This window comes from Eucalyptus grandis, chromosome 5 (genome assembly GCF_016545825.1).
Source record: "Eucalyptus grandis isolate ANBG69807.140 chromosome 5, ASM1654582v1, whole genome shotgun sequence".
NCBI classification, from domain to species: domain Eukaryota; kingdom Viridiplantae; phylum Streptophyta; class Magnoliopsida; order Myrtales; family Myrtaceae; genus Eucalyptus; species Eucalyptus grandis.
In genome coordinates, this window is record NC_052616.1 from 2,599,034 (window position 1) to 2,619,497 (window position 20,464).

At 42.6% G+C, this 20,464-nt stretch overlaps 5 protein-coding genes across 9 annotated transcripts; 1 reads left to right on the plus strand and 4 right to left on the minus strand.

The window, feature by feature from the left end:
- Window positions 1–42: 42 nt before the first annotated feature.
- On the minus strand, window positions 43–2,665 carry LOC104443523 (phosphatidylinositol-glycan biosynthesis class X protein). The gene is made up of 4 exons (XM_039313052.1): window positions 2,300–2,665; window positions 1,697–2,087; window positions 1,405–1,571; window positions 43–538 (listed from the first exon to the last, which is right to left on the minus strand). Exons 1-4 carry the CDS (start codon window positions 2,384–2,386, stop codon window positions 242–244), a joined length of 942 nt encoding a protein of 313 aa, XP_039168986.1. The 5' UTR covers window positions 2,387–2,665; the 3' UTR covers window positions 43–241.
- Window positions 2,666–2,768: 103 nt separating this feature from the next.
- LOC104443524 (protein SAMBA) lies at window positions 2,769–4,269 on the plus strand. Its single transcript, XM_010056979.3, has 3 exons — window positions 2,769–3,081; window positions 3,192–3,302; window positions 3,657–4,269. Exons 1-3 carry the CDS (start codon window positions 2,925–2,927, stop codon window positions 3,716–3,718), a joined length of 330 nt encoding a protein of 109 aa, XP_010055281.1. The 5' UTR covers window positions 2,769–2,924; the 3' UTR covers window positions 3,719–4,269.
- Window positions 4,270–5,426: 1,157 nt separating this feature from the next.
- On the minus strand, window positions 5,427–6,459 carry LOC104445937 (mitogen-activated protein kinase kinase 10). The gene has a single exon (XM_010059865.3). The coding sequence runs from the start codon at window positions 6,423–6,425 to the stop codon at window positions 5,427–5,429; it is 999 nt and encodes a 332-aa protein (XP_010058167.2). The 5' UTR covers window positions 6,426–6,459.
- Window positions 6,460–7,047: 588 nt separating this feature from the next.
- On the minus strand, window positions 7,048–11,408 carry LOC104443525 (heat shock factor protein HSF8). 2 transcript variants are annotated; one of them, XM_039312909.1, is made up of 3 exons: window positions 10,926–11,063; window positions 9,732–9,892; window positions 7,048–8,756 (listed from the first exon to the last, which is right to left on the minus strand). In XM_039312909.1, exons 2-3 carry the CDS (start codon window positions 9,732–9,734, stop codon window positions 7,491–7,493), a joined length of 1,269 nt encoding a protein of 422 aa, XP_039168843.1. In that variant the 5' UTR covers window positions 9,735–9,892; window positions 10,926–11,063; the 3' UTR covers window positions 7,048–7,490. The 2 variants fall into 2 exon arrangements, with proteins under 2 accessions (XP_039168843.1, XP_010055283.2); XM_010056981.3 differs by lacking the exon at window positions 9,732–9,892 and having other exon boundaries at window positions 10,926–11,408.
- Window positions 11,409–12,211: 803 nt separating this feature from the next.
- LOC104443526 (pentatricopeptide repeat-containing protein At1g64580) lies at window positions 12,212–19,023 on the minus strand. Of its 4 annotated transcripts, none has more exons than XM_039313191.1 (4): window positions 16,466–19,023; window positions 15,485–15,542; window positions 14,649–14,796; window positions 12,212–12,906 (listed from the first exon to the last, which is right to left on the minus strand). In XM_039313191.1, the coding sequence occupies exon 1, from the start codon at window positions 18,680–18,682 to the stop codon at window positions 16,484–16,486; it is 2,199 nt and encodes a 732-aa protein (XP_039169125.1). In that variant the 5' UTR covers window positions 18,683–19,023; the 3' UTR covers window positions 12,212–12,906; window positions 14,649–14,796; window positions 15,485–15,542; window positions 16,466–16,483. The 4 variants fall into 4 exon arrangements, with proteins under 4 accessions (XP_039169125.1, XP_010055285.2, XP_039169126.1 ...); XM_010056983.3 differs by having other exon boundaries at window positions 15,485–15,579; XM_039313192.1 differs by lacking the exons at window positions 12,212–12,906; window positions 14,649–14,796 and adding an exon at window positions 14,853–15,122.
- Between the last annotated feature and the right edge of the window lie 1,441 nt (window positions 19,024–20,464).

Below are 20,464 nucleotides of genomic sequence, written 5' to 3' on the forward strand. Positions count from 1 at the left end.
AAATGTTCTGTAATCTTACTAAGCATCAAAAGGGCCATTGGATTGTTGCACCAATTAGTGGGAGCACAATTTTCATTTCATCTCATGCCCAACATATGAGCATTTAATTCTCAACTACCAAACTTGAAAACATACAACTGCGGAAAAATTGCGAAATGCAAGGATAAACTCTAAACTCACATCCTCACAGAGACTAATAGCCTCTCTATAAATGCTTGTACAGTAAGTTGCTCCCGACGAACTACAATGTTTTCACATTTTTGTGCAGTTTGATGCCGGAATGAAAGACAGATGCCACAATTATCACAAGGGCAGATAATGAGGCTGAAAGAAAGGTAACAACAGATACAAATCCAGCATGTGTTTCTATGCCTGAGGGTATTTTCCAAACTATAGGATTCTTATAAGATATAGCAGCACCATTACTGGTCAAAACAAAGAAATGGGATTGATTGCTTGACCTTTGCTCCATGCTGCAACGTGCAAAAACATCTGGTTCTCCAAATTGAACTGCTGAATAGCCACTTCCATCTAGGGCCTGCAAAGTTTTCCAATTTTCAGATGCTAGGTGTCCATTCATTTGCCTTTTACTAGTGGACCAGTACCAACAAATTTGAAATCCAAAAAACAATGCAAAATTTATCCTAAGTACCATATTCTAAGCTTCAAAGCATGTTGCACAGCAAGATTCAGATATTTTGATCAAGATATAGCCAATGCCAATTTGCATCTATGATCAAGGATAATTTCTCGATTTTCTTCCCTTTCTTTAGTATGTGATTAGGAAACTAGTAGGGGTATCATAAGCGAAATTTGAATATCCGTGGAAGTTTGATACAGTAAATTAAGAAGCCATTATTGTCATGACCTCACTCAATCTACACAAACCATATTTTTCTTTGGTGACTTATTTACAATTACTCAGTATATGAACAAATTGTTCTAAACTAAATGGAACTTTGATGACCACATCTAAAAGTGGAGGAAGAAAATGCAAATTACCATTCCCATTCAACTACTTATAGGTAACACAAGATTACAATGGATTGCCTGTAGTGAAATAAAGTATCTACTAAGGAAACTAGGTGGATACACCTGCCACTTGCTAAAAGCTTTGAACAAGATGGTACAGAAAACATATTCATGAGCAGGAAATGGAATCAAATGGAACCAATGACGTTAGCAAATTTTAGTTCATTCGCTTTTTGATATCTCAGGTAATCGGAAAGACAAGCTGATTACATGCATAACCCGAGCAGTCCCTATCATTTAAGAACAAAAAGAAAGCAAGTACATGGGGGCAACAGTTTATAATAGCACCTGATCTGTTCTTCCTCAAAAAAATTCAATCTTATCATAATTTCTACTTGTGAAAGGAGAAAAGGGCAATTCCTTCAAACTGACCTGATAGCGCGCATGTACTGGAACGTCTACTTTGATTTCGAGTCCATTCATCTGTTCCAACAGGTTGTTGGGGCTAAAAAACATGTGAACCTCAACAAGCGTACGATTTGAAAGAAATGACGGCAACTCCAAATTCGCATCTCCGAAGACAGCAACTTCACCATATACTGCAACAGCAGATTAAACTTAGCATAGCAAAATAAAAATGGAAACAGCATAAATGCTAGAGCGTCCAGGCATCAAATTTTCAGCATCCGTTACAGCTGATTAGAAGGATACACCAGGAACTTACCTCCACGGTCCCGAATGTGTTGCAGCTCAAACGGGTCAGCAAACACTCCGGAGGGCAGTCTTTCGACGAGTACAACCTCACAGAAGCGGAAAGGCGACTTGGCTGCAAGCTCTTCATCAACACTAATCCTAATAGATGTAAAGAGACTCCGATGAGAGCCATCGCCAGTCAGACGGCGATCCAAATCAGACAGTTTGAACGCGTCACGTAGATCCAAAGGCTGCATTTCGCAGGAGCAACGAGTAAGCTCGGCATCCCTATAATGTTCGAAAGCGGCATCTTCTAAACTTCCAAACTTGTCAAAGTAAGCTTTCGCAACCCATTTCTCGCGGCAAGGGACGGCACATGCATCAGAAGCCGTGGAATAGCCGTCTAAGCTAGGCGTTTCCTCCTGCAGACCAAAGAGACTGACTCAACAAGCATGATCCAGGAGATCATTGCCCCGTGATGGCGATTCGATCTTACTGTCAAGTAACTTCTTTTACAGGATGAATTGAGCTCGTGAAAGTGTCGCGGCAATGCTAATTGAAAGCCACCGGATGGGACAACGATGCAACAAGTCGATGATGAAGAAGGAGAACGAATTCAGACAATCAGACTGACCTCGCTCGTCGCCGACGATGCAAACGCGATCATCAGCATTCCCAGTCCCAGACAAATCCCGGGGCGTCCTCGCCGGCGATCTTCCATGGAGCCGCCGCGGCGGAGGAGAAGCCCCTTTCGCTCCAGCTTGCGGTTCCTCCCTGGTCTCGCGAATCCCAGCGAGCCGAGACGGGACGTAAGAAGAGCGAATTTCGATGCCGAGAGCGGCGAAACCGTCGGGTCGCTTGCGCCGACGAGCGAAAACGAGGACGAAATGAGAGATGATCGGCGAGTACGGACCGACCGAGGCTGATCCGGCAGCGGCTCCCCGTCTCCGGCGAATCTTCAGGTCGGAGTAGTTCCGTCCTGGAACGGCTATGCGTCGCAGCTCAGGTCACTCTGGAGGAGCAAAGGCGCGATTTTTAAGCTCAGGCCCAAAGGGCTTTGCCATTGAAAAGGAAGCCCACTCTCTCTCTCTCTCTCTCTTCTCGTCTCTTTCGTTCTGAGTTTCGCCTTCGTCTCCTGCTCTCGATCCAGCGGAATCCGCCTCGGAATCGTTGCTGGCTCCGGTGAACTGAGCCGAAGCAGGACGAGCGTCCGAACCGGCGATATAAAGAGAGAGAGAGAGAGAGGGGAAGCGGCGGCGATGAACAGTAGCTCGTCGTCGCCGTCGCGCTCGTCGATGTCGACGGCGGCGGCGGTCTTCGGGGGGAGCGCCGGCAACGCCGCTCTGTCCGTGGAGGAGTTCGCCTTCCCGCCCGACCACATGTGCCTCCACGACCGCAAGGCCGAGGCGATGCAAGGTCAGCGAGTGATCAAATCAAATCTCCCGCCGCCGCTCGTCGTTTCGCTTTCTGTTTCTTCAGCGATGAATTCGGCGTGCGTAATGTTGTTGCTTGAATTTGGGTTGCAGTTCTGAAAGCTGATCTGAAGGCTGCGCTGGAGAAGGAGGTCAAATCCATGGATGAGGAGAGCTGGAAGTTCGAAGGCCCTCGGTCTCGGATCAATCTCTTGTCTAAACCAGGTTTGTTCCCTTTCGAACCGGGCTCCGGCGCCAGTCTTCTCATGTTGGATTCCTTGTCTTACTTCTGCTAGCGCGAATTCGAATTCGAATTCGACATGCTTCATTATCATCTTGGGGGTGCAAGTCTTCGATAAGATATAACTCTGTTGGTCTAATTAGGAGGGTTGGTGTAATCCCATTTGCTGAGTTCAGAATGCATGCATATGTGGATTGTCTGAGTGAACATCTCCTTTACTTTTTGCAGCATTTATATTCTTCATTCCTCGCGTAATTGCAGTCGTAAAGTTTTGAATTTTGAGCAATTTTGAGCATTGAGACGTGTTTGCCATAATCTCCACATAAATTTAAACGCAGGTGGATTTCTTCCCAGACAAATGGCGATAACTAGGCATAAGGACTCCACTTCTGCAAAGTAATGGAGACATCTTTTTGGCCGGTGACGCACAGTGTCTCTGATCAATCAGAGAGTAGTTTCTTGGATTACCACTGAAGTAACTCAAGCACTTCTATGGGTGAACTTCATTCTAGGCGGTTTCACTGGGTAAGTAAGTATATGGTTTTGATCCTTGAGTCCCATTTACAAGTTAGCTGTGTATCGGTTTGTCCTGAGATGCAATAATTTTGTACGAGCTTGAATTGGCAATTAAGAAGTCAGAGTGATCTGCTGGTGTATCTTACAGTTTTCTTGGAATCATGCTCCTAGAGCCATAGAGAGACTATGAAGATGCGAAGGTCAGAAGAGATGTACTTCACAAGGACATTCGCTCTTCTTGTTTCTTTAGAATTTTCAGTTCGTCAGTTTCTGCTCATGCAGTTGGTTTATTGGTTGTAGATGTTGAAACTTGATTCCACAAAGCCCTCTTGGACTTATTGGTGTTACTTCAACTTACGCCATCTTATGAACTCAATGCTTTTGGTAATTCAAACATTGAAGTCGCAAGCAATGAAGTATTGACATTTTATCTTTTACTATGTCGTTAATCTCTAGTAAAATCTTGGACTTTGGAGCATCATTTAAATTTTGAAAGAGTTCTGCCCAGATTCTGCAAGTCGTCTTCTGCTCCTAGATTTGGATTGCGGCATTAAAATTCAAGTGTTTACATGTCTGGTGAAGAACTTGATATCGGTGCTCAACATTTTAAGAAAGAGTAATTAGTCACGAATACTTGATGATAGTGCCACAAGTCAAGTCTCCTTTTCCTTAAGATTATTGCCAAATAAGGGAAACTTTTGTATTGGAGACTGCCTTGTTGAAGAGATCTTACGTAAGCCAAACTTCCTGCTTCTGGCCTTTGCGTTCTTGAAAGTTAAGCCTCTTTTCTCCGAGTCATAGACCATAGATATTAAATACTTAGTAAGTTATCGCATATTGTGGTCTTAAACTCCTGATGGATGTGATGATCGCTGATGTATTCCGACCCTTTGTAATTAATACAGGCTAATGATATTCCCACAACAATAGCAGCTTCTTCCACAGATTTTACAAAAGCATTTTACGTGTCAAGTTGTAAAAATATTTGAGGAAGAAGTTATTATTTTTGTGGTAGTATCATATCCTTTATCATGTCTAGACTGCATAAACATACTTTTAGCAAGTTTTGCTGTTCCTTCTTCTTTGTTCTGTTACAACTGTCCAGAAACTTTTGATGATTTTGCTGGATCAATCACATGTTATTTGCATTTCATCGAAGTACAAATGCTTTTGTCTTGCCGATTCAGAGGCCTCTCCCTTTTTCTCCCATCACCTACCAATTTATCCTCTTTCCTTTAGCGTCAGAACTGGAATCTGCACGAGGCGTACAGCTTTTTAAGTGTGAGTCTCTTTTTTCATTTTGATTGATTGAGAAGATATCCACATTCATGTGTAAGACACGATTTTCAACTAGTTCCTCTGAAATCTCAAGGTTCAGATAACCACCCTATGAAATGATTTAAAACCTTCATCAAATAGAACTTCCAATTAATCTTGAGCAATCTTCATATCTTAGAAGGATTTTAATATGCCAGTCCAAACCTAACCTGTAGAATTTGAAGAAACATCTGTTGCTTAATAAGATCATACATATAAAACGAATAAATTTCCAAGGAAGAAGGCGAGAGCAGGTGTAAACACGCCGTGCTGAGCTAACCAAACCACCCTTTTGTACCACTGCTTTTGTTCACAAAAGGGTGACGGAGGAGCTCGTCGACTGTCCCTCTAGCCCTCCAATCCTTCTCCAGACACCTACTAACGAAACTCTTGAACTCTGGTGATGCCGTTTCAGGAATCTCCAACCTATCTGAAAAGCAAATAGCACACATTAGAGTTGCCCAATCTGGTGTCTCTCCTGGACTTATCAAGGGAAAATGACCCACGTGGCATTCTAGTAAGACAATTCCTAGAGACCAAACGTCCCCTGCAAACCCTCCTTCTTTTTCACCGTCCCACCTTTCTGGATCAAACCTCTCAGGACTCATATAAGCACATGTCCCTAAATAAGAAACATGAGGGTCACAAGTACTAGCTACAACCTGACTCACACCGAAATCTGCAATCTTCAACTCGCCTTTACTGTTTATAAGCAAGTTTGATGGCTTAATATCCCTATGCACTATTTTCATACTGTGCAAATAGCATAGCCCCTCCAAAACTCGTCTCGCCACTCTAGAAATCGCCTCTTCGGGCAATTTCCTATGGATACATAATATATCTTGTAGAGACCCTCCTTCCATGTACTCCATTAGGAAGTATAGTTCCCCTGCATTATCCGAGTCGATGCACCCGCTGTTCAGAACTGCATGACATTTAACGATCAGTGGCGAGTCTACCCGTTTAAGAATTTCTGCTTCTTGTCCTGCCTGTTGCCATACATCTGTTGTGTGCTGATCAACACGGAGGACCTTCAGAGCATAAATTGAAGCTGTTTGACAATGCCAGACTTTATAGATAGTAGCTTCATTACCGTGGCCTAGAACAGCCAGTTTCTCTAACTTAGAGAAGCTTTCAACATCAGGGGACTCTGGCTGGATGGCGAAGGACAATGCTGGTAACTTGGCAGGTTGCCAAAGATCAGCTGCGAGTATCTGTGGAGGCAGGGAGAGCTTCAATGCTTGTTGGCGCCTTCTTTCTCTTACCAATGTCATTTACACTCCAGGAAGACCAGTGTTTTTTTCTGTCTATTATGTGAAGAATGAAGTTCACGGGTTTATAAACATGGGTTGAGACATGAACGTGGTTGTTTTCCAACAACGAAGACCTGACAAGTGGCTGTGACTATCCCTGAATTCAAGGGCAGGTGAGCTTTTTGTGGTGATGTCAGTGCCTTTTCGTCTGGCTACGAGTGCAATTAGTTTTGGGGAGCGTTCATGGAGCGCAACGTGGAGTCTGGCTGCTTGGATTCGTAGCTTGTTTCCTGATAACAAAGTTGCCAATTTTTATGGATGTCGTTAAACATGTGCATCTACTCTCCTTCACTCCCTTTTTAAATTTCCCCAGTGGGTGAAACGTGGACGATTATAATGCACACGCCCTTCTATCTTGTTTCATCGTGAGGAAGAGCTTAAGCGAATGGCTCGCTCCTAATTTGCGTAATCAACATCGACAAGTGAGTTTCTTAACCTAATGTCTAATGCATAATCAAGCTGAAAAGTGACTAATCGTGGCCATTAATCATTCAAATTTGAAACCCCCAGTTAAAGGAAGAACGCCAGTCCAGCATATGACTCATGGGCAAGGTTAATGAGGGACGGTAAAGAAATCTCAAAATTCCTCAAGGCAGTTAGTGTGAAAACTCCCACCCGCTGCACTAAAAAGGTGAAAAACCAATGGACATAAATCTCAAATGAGACATACGATTAGAGAAGGGGTTTTCATCAGCTTAACAAATTAACAAATTATACAATACTTCTTCAGCAACGCTTTAGCTCGGCAAACGTCCATCCTTTATATTCTTTCCATCTAAGAGCCGACTAAACTGAAGCTGTAGTACCCCTTAACTAAGCTATCCGACTTATGGCCCCTTCTTCCACCAGAGCTCAAGTATCAAAATGATGTGCAGAGTTTGGGGCCCGTGACATTCAGAAAAGGCTTGTATATGTATGAATACTCGGATGCCCGATATGCTCTTGGGGAAGGCCAAAATGAGCCCCTCTCACCAACGATCTTTCAACCTGAGCTATGGTGGGAACAGACTGAAAATTTGTATAAGGTCAAATCCCCTTGTTATCAGATGCGAGGAGGCCCATCTGTTCAGTAAGCTGATCCATGTGCTCGGCTTTGTCCCATCCATTCTCCATCGGCTGCGCGTCATTAGCCCCAGCATGAGCTTCTGCTGAAGTTGATTCACCCTCCTCCGGTAAAAGGTTCTGCATAAGAAGATCATCCCAGAAGGTGGAACTCTCTAACAAAGCATCAATGTCGGGGTCAGGGGAAATGCTATCGATCTCTATAGGCATCGACCCATTCATAAATGATGCAGGATCCATGTAATCACCATTATGCAGATCTGCTCCCATGTAGTCATCTCTGGATATATTAGCAATATCCTCCAGCACCATGTCTTGTGTTTGAGAGATCCCAGTCATAACGGTATCTGCCTGATTAACGGAGACTGCTTCAGACTCCTGTGCTCCTGCGAGCATACCCATATCTGGAAACTGGTTAGTAGTGACCTTAGCAGTACCCTGTGACGGAGCCTTTAGTTCAGATACGGCAGATGAGGGATCATTTGCTGAGGCCCCCAAAGCTGGTGGAATCTCAGGAACCTGGCTAGAAGTTGGCGGGACCTCCTGAAGAGTCACCCCAGAGATGCGACTCGAAGTCCTACTGTCCATGCCACTGGACAGAGATGAACCATCACCGAGAAGAAAACTCTCTGGACTATCGTCAAAAGACTCCTGCTGAGGAGCTTCTACTTTCATCATCTGCCTGAACAATGCTTTGGCAGTCTCATTTATTGGAGGCTGGTACTTAACAATCTGTCCATCAGAAGCAGCAGTATGCTCATTCTCAGATAAGCCATCTCGCCTTAGTCTGCGTTTCTTATTCACTTCAGTGATGCGCCTGTTGCTCTCATTTTGTTGCTGTACAAACTGAGCAAAGAAACCCGGGCTCTGCACAGCTTTTGCTAGGAATGACATCATCTGCTGCTGTCGTTGTTCCATCCCATGGAGTCGTTGGACCATCGTTTGCAGTTGGCCATCAGTGGCCTGCTGCTGCTGTCTCAACCTCACAAGCTCTGTCATGAGCACATTTTTGTCCCTTTTGAGCCTTTCAACTTCTTCCTCAAGCCCAAACTTGCCAACCTCTACACATGCCCCAACTGAAGAACTCTGTCCAGGTGGTTGCTGCGGCTGTTGACTGCCCTGTCCATGCACGGGTTTTCGTCTACTTATACTTTTTAAAAGGTGTTTCTGACCCCTCAGGAAACCCTCATTTGCAAATTCCCAGCGATCTGGATCAACTTTCCGGAAACCCTGTAGGGCCAATAGCATATGATTAAAATGCTCAACATCACACATATTGGAAGGATGGTCAAATTTTGCTCATGCTGACAGTGCTCTGCCATTTTAATATAGAAAGAACAGTAGCAGACAGAAGATAACCCGCACAAATCTAAATTTCAACAAAAGCTGATCCTAGTAAAACTGAATTCAAGAATGATCCTCATTTTCTTAAAATTTTTACCCGCAAAACATGCTCTTAGTCACATAACTGCCAATGCAAAAGTTCTTGCCAAGATGCTAGGTTTATGATCCTTCTTATTTTCTTCTCCCTTTGTGTTACAAGATCAAATATGAAGAATAACCAGCCACAAGTTTAAAAAATCCAGCACAGAATAATTGCATGACCATCTGCCAGAATGCTGGAAATTGGCTTGCAAAACAAATCACCATCAAAATCTATTAAAAAGAAAAAGATATTGTTTCACATAAAAGTGCAAGGGCAACAAATCATACAAAGAACAAAAACAATCTTATTGGAAAATGACTTGTCTAGAGTCACAGCTCCATTCATAGGAGACAGTACACAGGTTTCACACAGCCCCTGGGCTTGGCCAACTTCATGAAAAAGGAAAATAAGTTGGCACCATAAACAAATTGGTAGTCTGGAAGACCAGGAGGCTAATAATCCAAAAAAATTTCCACATGAAGAAACCAGAAAGCTCATCGCAATCCTCATTAAAGTAGGTTATGCAGCAAGGATTCCACTAGCAAACTTATTCACAACAAACCTCAATCTTCCTTATGAAACATACTAGGAATAAAAGAGACTTCACAGAACAACTGTATATTGCAAATCAAGCCTTAGATGCATGAAGCAATTAGCCATCAGTTGACCCACCTCCACCACACATAGCAGGTCATTCACCAAACTGCTTCCTCAATCTATTGCATAACACTCAAAATGAAATTGTAATAAAAATGCATCATCTCATAGAGGGATTTTACCATGAGTTTATTGATTGACTGTTTTCTTTTTTTGCGTGTTCCTTCCGATTATCCAGTCATGCCCAGGACGAGAAAGGATAGTTGAGATGTCCGTTTTTAATCAATAGTAATCAAATGCCTTAATAATGTCTTCAAATATGCTACGCCAACTTTTGATAATTCTGGTAAAGGGAAAAGATAACAATGTGAAACTTCAGACCCCAGAATTCTACACGATATTGCAATGTCATCCCCATTATTGATCTATGAAAACTATAGATCTTAGGTCCCATGGTTCGGTTATGCATGGGAGAATTAGCATCCCACGACAATTTTTCAGCACCACAACCCTCTTCTTCCCAACATACATACACAAAGCCTTATGTCCACAAACAAGTGCCTACACCCTATGCGATGCCCATCCCCCATCATTCACTTATGCGCCACTGTTTCTAGGGCCACAAGCCTACCCTTCCGTTCTTCAAGTCTTTTACCGGATGTGATTTATCCGGTGGCACTTGGCAGAATTCACTCACCCAGATGGATTCACCCGGCTGATGAAAGCTGAAGCCACTGATGTTGCTAATGCTGTCCTTGATGGCACCGATTGTGTGATGCTAAGTGGTGAAATGGCTCCAGGTTCAGCAAATCAAGTCTATCCCGGTCATCCATGTGAGACCCATAAAATGGACAAATGTGATAGACCTGGTTTAATTTCCTATGATTTATTGTCGCTCAGTGAGAACTTAGACAAGTATAGATATTCAATTCTTCAAGCCAAAACCAAAAGTAGGCCTATCTTTGCCCAGATTTTGTAATCACTAGTTTCCGCGCTTAAATGCCCCTTTCAACCAAAGAGCCGGATAGACTACGAGGAGATGCACAACGGTGTCTTGCCACCACAAAGACCCGTACTTTCGAATTAAATCAAATCTAAACCTCATTAAAGGACCGTTCAATCTAAAACAAATCCCGCACCCTAATACAATCCCCAATCCCTTTACAATTACCTATCTTCGCGCTAATCCTGCTCCAAAACTAGCCGTTGAAACTAGACCAGTATAGATCATCCACCACAAGCCAGCCTCAAGACTCTCAGGTCAACGTAGACGAAAACCACCAAAGCCAAAACTCCAATCAACACGGGTAAACGAAAGGCGGGAAAGAAAGAAGAGAGGAAAGCAAAAAAAGGGACAAGAGATGGGAGCCGCGTACGTAAGTGTTGAGCTGGCGAACGAAGCTGGAGAAGTTGTTGTGCTTGAAATACTTGGGCAACAAATCCCTAGCGAACTCCGCCGGCTTCCACACCACGAAGCTGTTGTTCGTGGCGCTCCACGACACGATCGAGTCCGTCGCCGGGTCGTCCACCATGTCGTACGTCTTGCTCAGGAAAGGCGGTGGCGCGTTCGCGCTCGACATCGGCGCGGGCGCGGGAGAAGGGGCCGCCGCCGGGCCGCCGCCGGGGCGTTGCTCTGCTTGGAGGCGCCGCCTGCGCCGTCGTCGCCGGCACCGTCCATCGGGAGCTGAGGCGATGAGGTTCAAGGGGGGGATTGGGGAGGGAGGAGGGCGGATTTTCTAGGGTTCTGCGGGAATCGGGGGGGAAGCCATGGACGTGAAGCCGAGGGAGAGAGAGGGTTAGAGGGAGAGAAGAGTAATTTCGCTAACGGTGGAAGAGAGTGAGCGGAAGAACAGAGCCAGCAGGCACGACCCGGTTGCGACCTTTATCGCGAAGAACATGCGTTGACAATCGTTTCTTTCTTTTTCTTTTTCTTTTTAATATATATATTTTTCTTCTTCTTTTTACATTGGTCAAAATCTTTTTTATTGGCTTCACAAGGTTTTCTGCATTTTCTTCACGCACCAAAACAGAAGGGGGAAGGAAATAGATTTCTTTTTTTTCCTCCTCTTTTTCCCATTTTAGGAATTCGTCCTTTTATTTTATTTTTTTTGTTATTTTCAACGGGCTTTATGGGCCGGTAGGGGCCGGGCTTTCGGGATTGTCCGGCCATCGATCGAGCTGCATCAGCAAGCCCAAGCCCAAAACCAACGCAGGGTCCGTTTGGTAGAGAAAAGCTATTTTACCTTCCAAATGGACTGTTGCTGCTGCCCGGTGAATTTTGATGATAAACTGCAATTGCTTTTCTGCCTTTCATGGAACTAGGAACTCCTCCCATCGCAAAACTCAGAAAGACAACCGAACTTACTGCCTACGCCGGAATTAGTGTCGGGAAGCTAGACAAAGCCGACGAGAGTACACTGTCGCGACTCGCGAAGGCACATCCCATCTAGGAAGCGGCGATCGCTCTTGTTCTCGTTCGGTCCCCTCGACGCTGTAAATCTCTCCGCACCGGTGTGAAAATGGATTTCGATGAGACCGTCGGTTTTTCGTGGCTTTAGGTTGGCTTTAGGTTGTCAATAAAAACTTTGTCGATGTCCTTGTTGAATGGCCCCATGAACACAACCAACACGGTCACTCTCCTAAATCTGTCAAGAATGTTTGCTACTGAATAAAGGGGGAGAGACTCCAAATAAATTAACAAATACCGAAGGGCATACCTGTTCACACGAAATACCAATATAATCACACTAATACACAATAGGCGGCCGCAACTCTTTCACGCGAATTGATACTTGCACATCACGTGTGTCTGCAGATGTACATGCATTCATCTTGAATGTCATCTATGCATTTGACAAAGGGTATATCACATACTATTGTTGGGTCGGCAGTTGGCAACCGACTAATGCCTATCGGGCATTGCAGTCCCCCTCTCCCAACCACATCAATAATTACAAGGTCGGGCAGGTCCGTGACTCTTGAGAAGCCGCCAAGGAACTAACAACGGCGAGGTCCTAATGAAAGACCATACACCTGAAGAATACGCCAACCTACAAGGTAGCCAGCATTTCCTTGCGAAACCCAGCATTCCCTTTCGGCACCAGTGCTTGGGTCTTGTGGGGAAAAACCATAGCCATCTGTCAGCAGCAGGTTCAGTAACACTTGATATGCATGACGACTGGACCAGTGCAGAAGCATCCGATTTTGATCATCTTAAGACTGTCTGAAACTAGAAAAGAACACCGCCCACGTGACGCTTTTTTGAACTGTGAAGCAATCCTACTGTTTAAAGAAGAGCTCGCGATGTCTATCATGAGCCTTCCTTATGGTATCAGCATCTCCCGCTCCATCAAGCAGCTGCAAGAAATTGGAAAGCAAATTAACAAACCGACAAGGAGAACTAACAAACCGCTGGCTTATCATGAGCCTTTCCGCCCATTTAACTATAACAAAAGGTGGAAAAAAAACACATGACAAAAACTCAGCTATCCAAGCTTTCGATCTTCACACATCATACATGACTCATTTTCTTATATAGTAGAAATGTATTCCACTTTCAAGCGTGGCATGTCTTTAGGCATAGCCGGGGTAGGCAGACCAACAAAAAACAAAAGGCCAATTTTGAACTCAACAGAGCGCATGCAAATCAGGATCCTGCTTCCTAATGTATCACTGACAACCAACAGCTCCAAAAGAGACACGGATACCTTGAATAAGAACACTGTCAAATAGTAAAACAGATCTTCCTAAACATCCAGGAATGTTTAGCAGAACTGGTATGATGTCCAATAGCAGCTTATTTAAGGGTTCAAATTGCAACCGGACATGCGAGTCAGAACATAGAGAAAATGACAAATGAAGAGGGTATAGACAACCTAAAATTTCTTACATTTAGACCAAAAACGTCACAATTATGCATGAATATGGTCTTCAGTGAGAGGAAGAGAAAGCAGATAACATGATGAAGATGACAATATCACATCCGCATATATTATTTGTCTTTTTCTCAAACTAAACATAATAAGTTTTATCAACAGAGCCACTATCACCTTGCAATTTAACAAGCACAGCACAGTAAACCATAATTGCCAAACAAAATTATGCAGACATCATCCCACTTGACTGAACATTTCGAATTCCATCAGAAAATGTTTCAAAGTTCTTTCTGGCCTTTTTAAGTAACTGAAAGAACATAAACTCCCCAACTATTTTAGAAAAGAGGTATGTCTAGCACAATGACACAGAGATTGTGGTATCGAATGGGACATAATAGGGGATTCAACACGGACAGGGTTTGTCACTTGTCATGAAAACGATATGTAACAGGTTAGGTTAGCCGGTATGTTTTGAAGAACTTGTGGGAGCATATTATGCGTATCATAGCAAATTGCTCATTTGCTGTAGTTATATTTGCTTGGAATTACTCATGAGATGCAATGCCAAACATAAATAATTAGATTTTGTTAACAAAAGCCCAAGACACTTGATACAATCAATAAAAAAAGGTTATCATTTTCAATGCATCTTATTTCTCGTGTTTTGTGTAGTCAGTGCATTAGAAATGCAAACATTTCTGTATTAAGTATGAATAACAAGTTCCCCAAGAGCACTTGTTAAAAAAACCCTAATTAATTAAGGTAAACTGCTAGTCTTTCTTTCAATGCATTCAAAAGTCTAAATTAGGTCAAAGAAGGAACGATGTCATGCTCACAAACAAATTGTGAGCATGATATTAATTTGGCATACTCTAATTTAAGGATGTGAAGGAGTCACTTGGATCACCAAATCAGTGATCCAGTCATAGGAGCATCCAAATTCTGAACAATGTATGCCTATCATGGTTTGCAAGGGAACGTAAGTTGTCACTTGTGCTGCTGTGCCTCGGTAAAACTGCAAAGTAGCTATATTGAATAAGACAATTCCAGTGACAAGCAAATTTTCAGAAATATGGAAAACAGAATATTCAGAAGAATCCTATTGCTTTCCTTTTAGGAAATTCCACACATTTATACTTTAAAAGTTTAAAATATGAGAGAACCTTTTCACAATCTTTTAAAGGAACAAATTCAAGGCTTCTTTAGAAGGAGAGATATTTATACCTCTAAAAGGATGCTAGATAGTTCCTCTTCTTCAGCTATACCTGCAGTATCAGAGGTATCAGCATTGAACACAATGAACTTCTAAACAAAGCTGTCCGATGGATCAATTCTTCTTGGCAATGACAGCTGTCTCCATGGAAACTAAGGTCTGCATGCATTCAAAAAGCAAATAATCAGCATTAGCACTGGCCTAAGAGAACAAGATTAGTAAGTTAAGAGAACAAGATTAGTTGCCAAAATAGGTCAAAAAGAATGAGGAAGCCCAGAGTAACCCAAGGAACGATTGGGACAGCTAGACATGTTCAGGTGTTTCAGCTTAGTGGCCTGCCAAACAAGAAAAAGAACCAAAAGCAATGTACTATTTAACCAAAGAAATCCAGTCCATTATGTCACAGATTCAATATGAGGAAGCCCAGAGTAACCCAAGGAACGATTGGGACAGCTAGACATGTTCAGGTGTTTCAGCTTAGTGGCCTGCCAAACAAGAAAAAGAACCAAAAGCAATGTACTATTTAACCAAAGAAATCCAGTCCATTATGTCACAGATTCAATTGACAGCGGAAATGCATGTATCAATGCATTACTATGCTAGACAGAGCTTTCTGAATACTAAACTGACTCTTTCTTTTCCTTCCTGTGTGTGCACATGCATACGTGTGTGGTGTGTGGGTATGTGTGTGTGTATTGGGGTGCAAGCAAAAGAGAGGGAGAGAAAGGAGAAAACGTACAAACAATCAACTGAGATAATTTGTTTCCTTCCAAATAGCATAACACTTTGCAAAGCTAGCCTATTGCAGGAAAGAGTATGTCTGTACATATGGAAAAATAACACTCACCCTGTTAAAACTGGAGATTAAAAAGAACTACCAGCTCGGAGCCTCGCCTGCTAGGTTTCTGGTCAGCAGAATATTCTGATTCAGTCCCCCGATAACTGGTAAACATGGACTTTTTCAGTAGCTGGCTAATATGCATTTGACATGTACATTGCATAGCAGTCTCACCTTTCTTTGCCAAATATGTAAACAGTATAGAATACTTGTGCAGATTTATTATCTCGAGTTGAATTTCTTTCCTAAAATATCAGATTATGTAAATCAGTACTCTAAAGTATTATGAAAATTTCTTCCATTATAAGAGCAATTAACTGTCCTCCTTCCATCTTACTACCGAACTCTCCATCTAAATTCCCCTGCCCCAGTCAAACAAGCAACAAGTGTTTGCTTACATCATTACTGATCACAGCATACTAAACTAGAGCTTACATACAAATGCAACACGACCATGTCAGCAGCAAACATGGAAAAAGCATTTATATGCAGATGTTGCACAATAATGTTCATGTGAAGAAAAGCGAGCTGATCCACTCCACACCAGCAAGCACACTTAAGGATGTGTACACGTAAATATGCACTTACATGCAAATGGTGCATCTCAGTGGACCCCATACAGCCCTGGCATACACGCACGCTCACTCTTGTAGAACCCCATATAAATGAACTTGATCGCCACTCCACAACATGTGTACACAAACATGTACTTGCAAATGTCTAGAACCAGCCTCAATAAACTAACGAGAATTCAATAACAGCAACATTGGCTGTCTTATGATGTTAACATTTACAGCATGAAATTAACTAAGATTTAACAGCGTAGAGACCAAGGCTTTCGATGCATATCCCAAATACATCCAATGCCAAGTTGATTGATTCTTGTCAAGACACCCCTTCCAGGTTCCACTACTTTCAAAGAAGTCACGAATTATACAGAAATTGAAGATGCTAGAAAAATCATAATGAATATTAGTATGAACGACTCACCTTCTGGTGCTTATCAAATCAATCTTTCATCCACTCCACAGTTTCTAAGCCATTCTTCTGCATTTCAAGAAGCATCTCTTCCTTTTTCTTCATATTGCCAGTTCTGTGATAGGCAGCTGCAAGGACATTGTATGTTGCCACATCAGGAGCAACTCCTTGTCTTTTCATCTCATGAAACAACAACTCAGCCATGTCCATGCGTCCTTGCTTGGAGAATCCATCAATCAGACAGGTAAAAGTAAAAACGCTAGGAAGAACTCTTTTCCTTGACATTTGATTGAATAACGCCCAAGCCTTCCTAATTTCTCCAAGTCTACAAAAGCCAGCTATGATAGATGTGTAGCATATATCATCAAGAGGCAAACCCTCTTCAATCATCTCCATGAACAAAGCATAAGCTTTGTACATATGTCCCTCATGACAGAAAATGTTTATAAGAATAGTATTCGTGACCACGTCAGGCATCATACCAGCTTTTAGCATTTTCCCATACAACTTTCGAGCTTCTTTCAACTTTGAGTTTTTTGCAAAACCGTCCATAAGAATACTACACATGACAACATCTGGGAATATATTTTTCTTAAGCATTGGAGCAAGGAGCTCCCATGCTTTCTCTGGTTTTCCCTCCTTGCAGAGTCTGTTTATAACTGTAGTATACATATATGAGGTGCGAAATATGTCCTGGTCTAGTTTCAAAGCTTCCTGAGAATTTCCTTCTCTGCAATATTGGCAAAATCCATCAATAATATTTCTAAAGCTGGAAGTGCAGGGATCAACGTCATGATTGATCATCTCTTGAAAAAGTCTGCTGGCAGAATCGATGTGACCCTGATTTACAAAACCATCAATTAATATGTCATAAGCAATATTGTCATACTCATAGCCACGATACCCAATATCTCGGAAAAAACCATGCGACAATTCCATCAAACCTGCCTTGCATAGACCATAACAAAGTGAGCTATAGCTAACTATTGTAGGTTTAATGTTGGAAACTTCCATCTCATGAAACAGACTTAGACTTTTCTCAACATCCCCATTCTTGCAGAACCCATCAATCAAAATGCTATAGCTATAGACATCTGGAAATACACCACAGTTCTGCATCTCCTCCAGTACTTCCAGTGCCTCTGACAACTGGCCTTTCTGGCAAAAACCATAAATAACAGCATTATAACAATAATCATTTAAAAGCAGGCCCTCCTTCTGCATTGTCCGTATCAAATCCAAAGCAACCTCAATGGCACCAACTTTACAAAGTCCATGTATGAATGTACCATATGTTACAATGGTGCAGCTTATCCCACCATTCTCCATATCTTCCAGGATTGCTGAAGCACGACTGAGAAATTCATCCGCACTAAGATTTAGCTTAGAAAGAGAGTTCAGCATAATTGTATAGGTCCTCACATTAGGTGCTGGCCCACGATTTTTCATGATGTCAAATAACTCTTTAGCAACGTCCTCTCTATCTGCTTCAACAAAGCATTTGAGCAAGAAGTTGCTCGAGTAGACATCAGGCTCGAGCCCAATTTTCGTACCCTCTGAAAACAGATCTTTGGCATTCTTAAGCATTGAATTGGCTGCAAAGACCTTTATCAGTACATTATAAATAACAGCCAATCCCACCGCATCAGCCAGCCTATCAAGCAGAAAGTCGGTCAATTCTTCCAACATGTCTGCATCCAACTCCTTGAAATAGCAAACCACGTCTCTCAGCAAGGCATAAACTTCAAGCCGCATGCCCGTGACCGCGAAAACATGAACAATCATCCTAAGGGCCACAACGGAATCTTCCAACCCGTGTTCATTCACAACTCTCTGGAATCTAATTCTCCAGGCGACCTCCCAATTCAAAGACTTCAGCACTCTACCGACTAAAGAGAACAACCTGTACTTACTCCTCTCTTCGCGTTTCCAATTCTCAACCTCTGGATTTTCATCAAACACGTGGCGTCCATCTTCGCGCCCCCACGTCACAGCAGGTTTCCAAGCCTCAGCCTCCGGAATTCCCGCAAACGCACGGCTCCTCCCTTCGTGCCTATACGTCAGGGCGGGTCTCCAAGTCTCGACTTCCGGAATTTCATCGAACACGTGGTCCTCAACCAGCGCGGCCGAAGAGACCGCGCAATGCAACCGGAAAGGCGGTTGCTTTCGCAGGACCGCGGAATGGCGAAGCAAATGGAAACGGTTAAGCGTGCATTCCGACGGAGACATACACCCATGAATAGCTCGAAGTCGCCGGGCGACGATCAAAAGGAAGGTGCTTTCTTCCGAAGTGTTCGGCAAAGACGGAGCTTTCCCAGCTTTCCCACCGCTGAATCATGCCTCATGGGTTCGGAAAGAGAACGGCGAGCTGGAGAACGAAACGGGACATGCCACGATTGAAGTTGTGAACTGAGAAGTGCCCACTGCCCAGTTGTCCACTCCGAGTATCTACGCGCGCGCGCGCAGGAGAGGGAGAGGGGGAGAGAGAGAGAGTGCAGAGAGGAGTACCGACAGGTTTTCGGTGCTGAAGGGGGAGACTTCGCGCAGCGGCTGCTGTTTGGGACATGAACTTCCCTGGTTCCTTCCTTTGCCCGGATTGCTTGGCAGTGTTTTGTTTTTATTTTTTATTTTTTTTAATCATTTCCGAACACCATTTGTTTTGGTCGGTTCTACTCTACTAGAATTTACTAAAAATATAACTCTTATTTTTAAACTTTTATCATGCCATACTTTTATCTACCTACTGCAAAATATATAAATCAAAATTCATATTTAAAATTAAATCATCTCCACTTCAAGCATTGAGATTTAAACCCATCAGGCTATCATCTCCTCATTCTTTTGTAAGAAGGATGGTCAGTAGACAAATCTCATGGTTCATTTCTAAACATTAGACATCGCAGGGATACATAGAAAGTATTTTCCATTCCAATTTAATTGTTTTCTTTTTTGACCGAAACTCTTTTCAATGGTTTTATTTTAAAAGCATGATTTACGAAATTATACATCATTCGTTTAGGATGCAAAGATAAGAAACCTTAATAGCCTTTAAAGAGAGAAATAATCATAGATATACCAGTTTTGGATTTTTCGTGATCAAAAAATTAATTTTAGATAAATTTGTCACATGTGTACTGAGTTGGAGTTTTTCAGGGTATTAATCCTTATTTCAAATAAATGATTAACTTTTTGGCTAATCAAGGCATTTAGTGATTTATCTCTTGTTCTTTTTTTAAAGTTTTTCCTTTTTTCTTTTTTCTAGTTTTGTTTTCTTCTTCGCTTGTGGCTGGCCAGCAATCAACAATGTCAGAAAGGGTTGGGCAATGGTCTCCCTTGCCCAATTTGGCAAGGGCCACCTTCACCGGCCCTTGGTAAGGGCCAACAAGGACCTGTCACCTATGGCCAACTAGGGCTTGGCGATCGCCCTTGGGAGGCCGCCTTTGTGGCCATCAATGAGGTTAGTCCTAGCCCTAGGTGAGGTTGCCCTCGCTGAGACCTCGTCAGCCCTAAGTAAGGCCAACGAGCACTGGTAGGCCCTAGTTAGCCCTTACTAGCGACTAGCAAGGTTGGCAGAGCTTTTGCCCCAAAAAAAAAGAACTAAAATTAAATTTGTAATTAGACAAAAACTTCCATGATTGGTCGCAATAGTTAGCCAACCGATGACCTACAAGGTCAAGCCTTTATTTGAAATGACCATGACCACTTTAGACTTTTATTTGAAATAATCATTACCACTTCATACCCTTATTGATACAAAGTTTATTTTATGTCCTTATTTGAGAGAATGATAGCACTCCATGCCCTTATTTGGAATTTTCCCTATAGATAGGAGTTTTTTTTTTTTTTTTTGTCAAATATATATACTAAACCAATCTCCCCCAAACTTTTGTTTAGAATTTTATAATTTTACATTTCAAATATAAGAAGTGATTGGTTACAAAATGAGTAAGATCTAAAACCTATCATGTCAAAATCAGTTCTCAGTTCATAGAATCAAACCGATCAACCGTT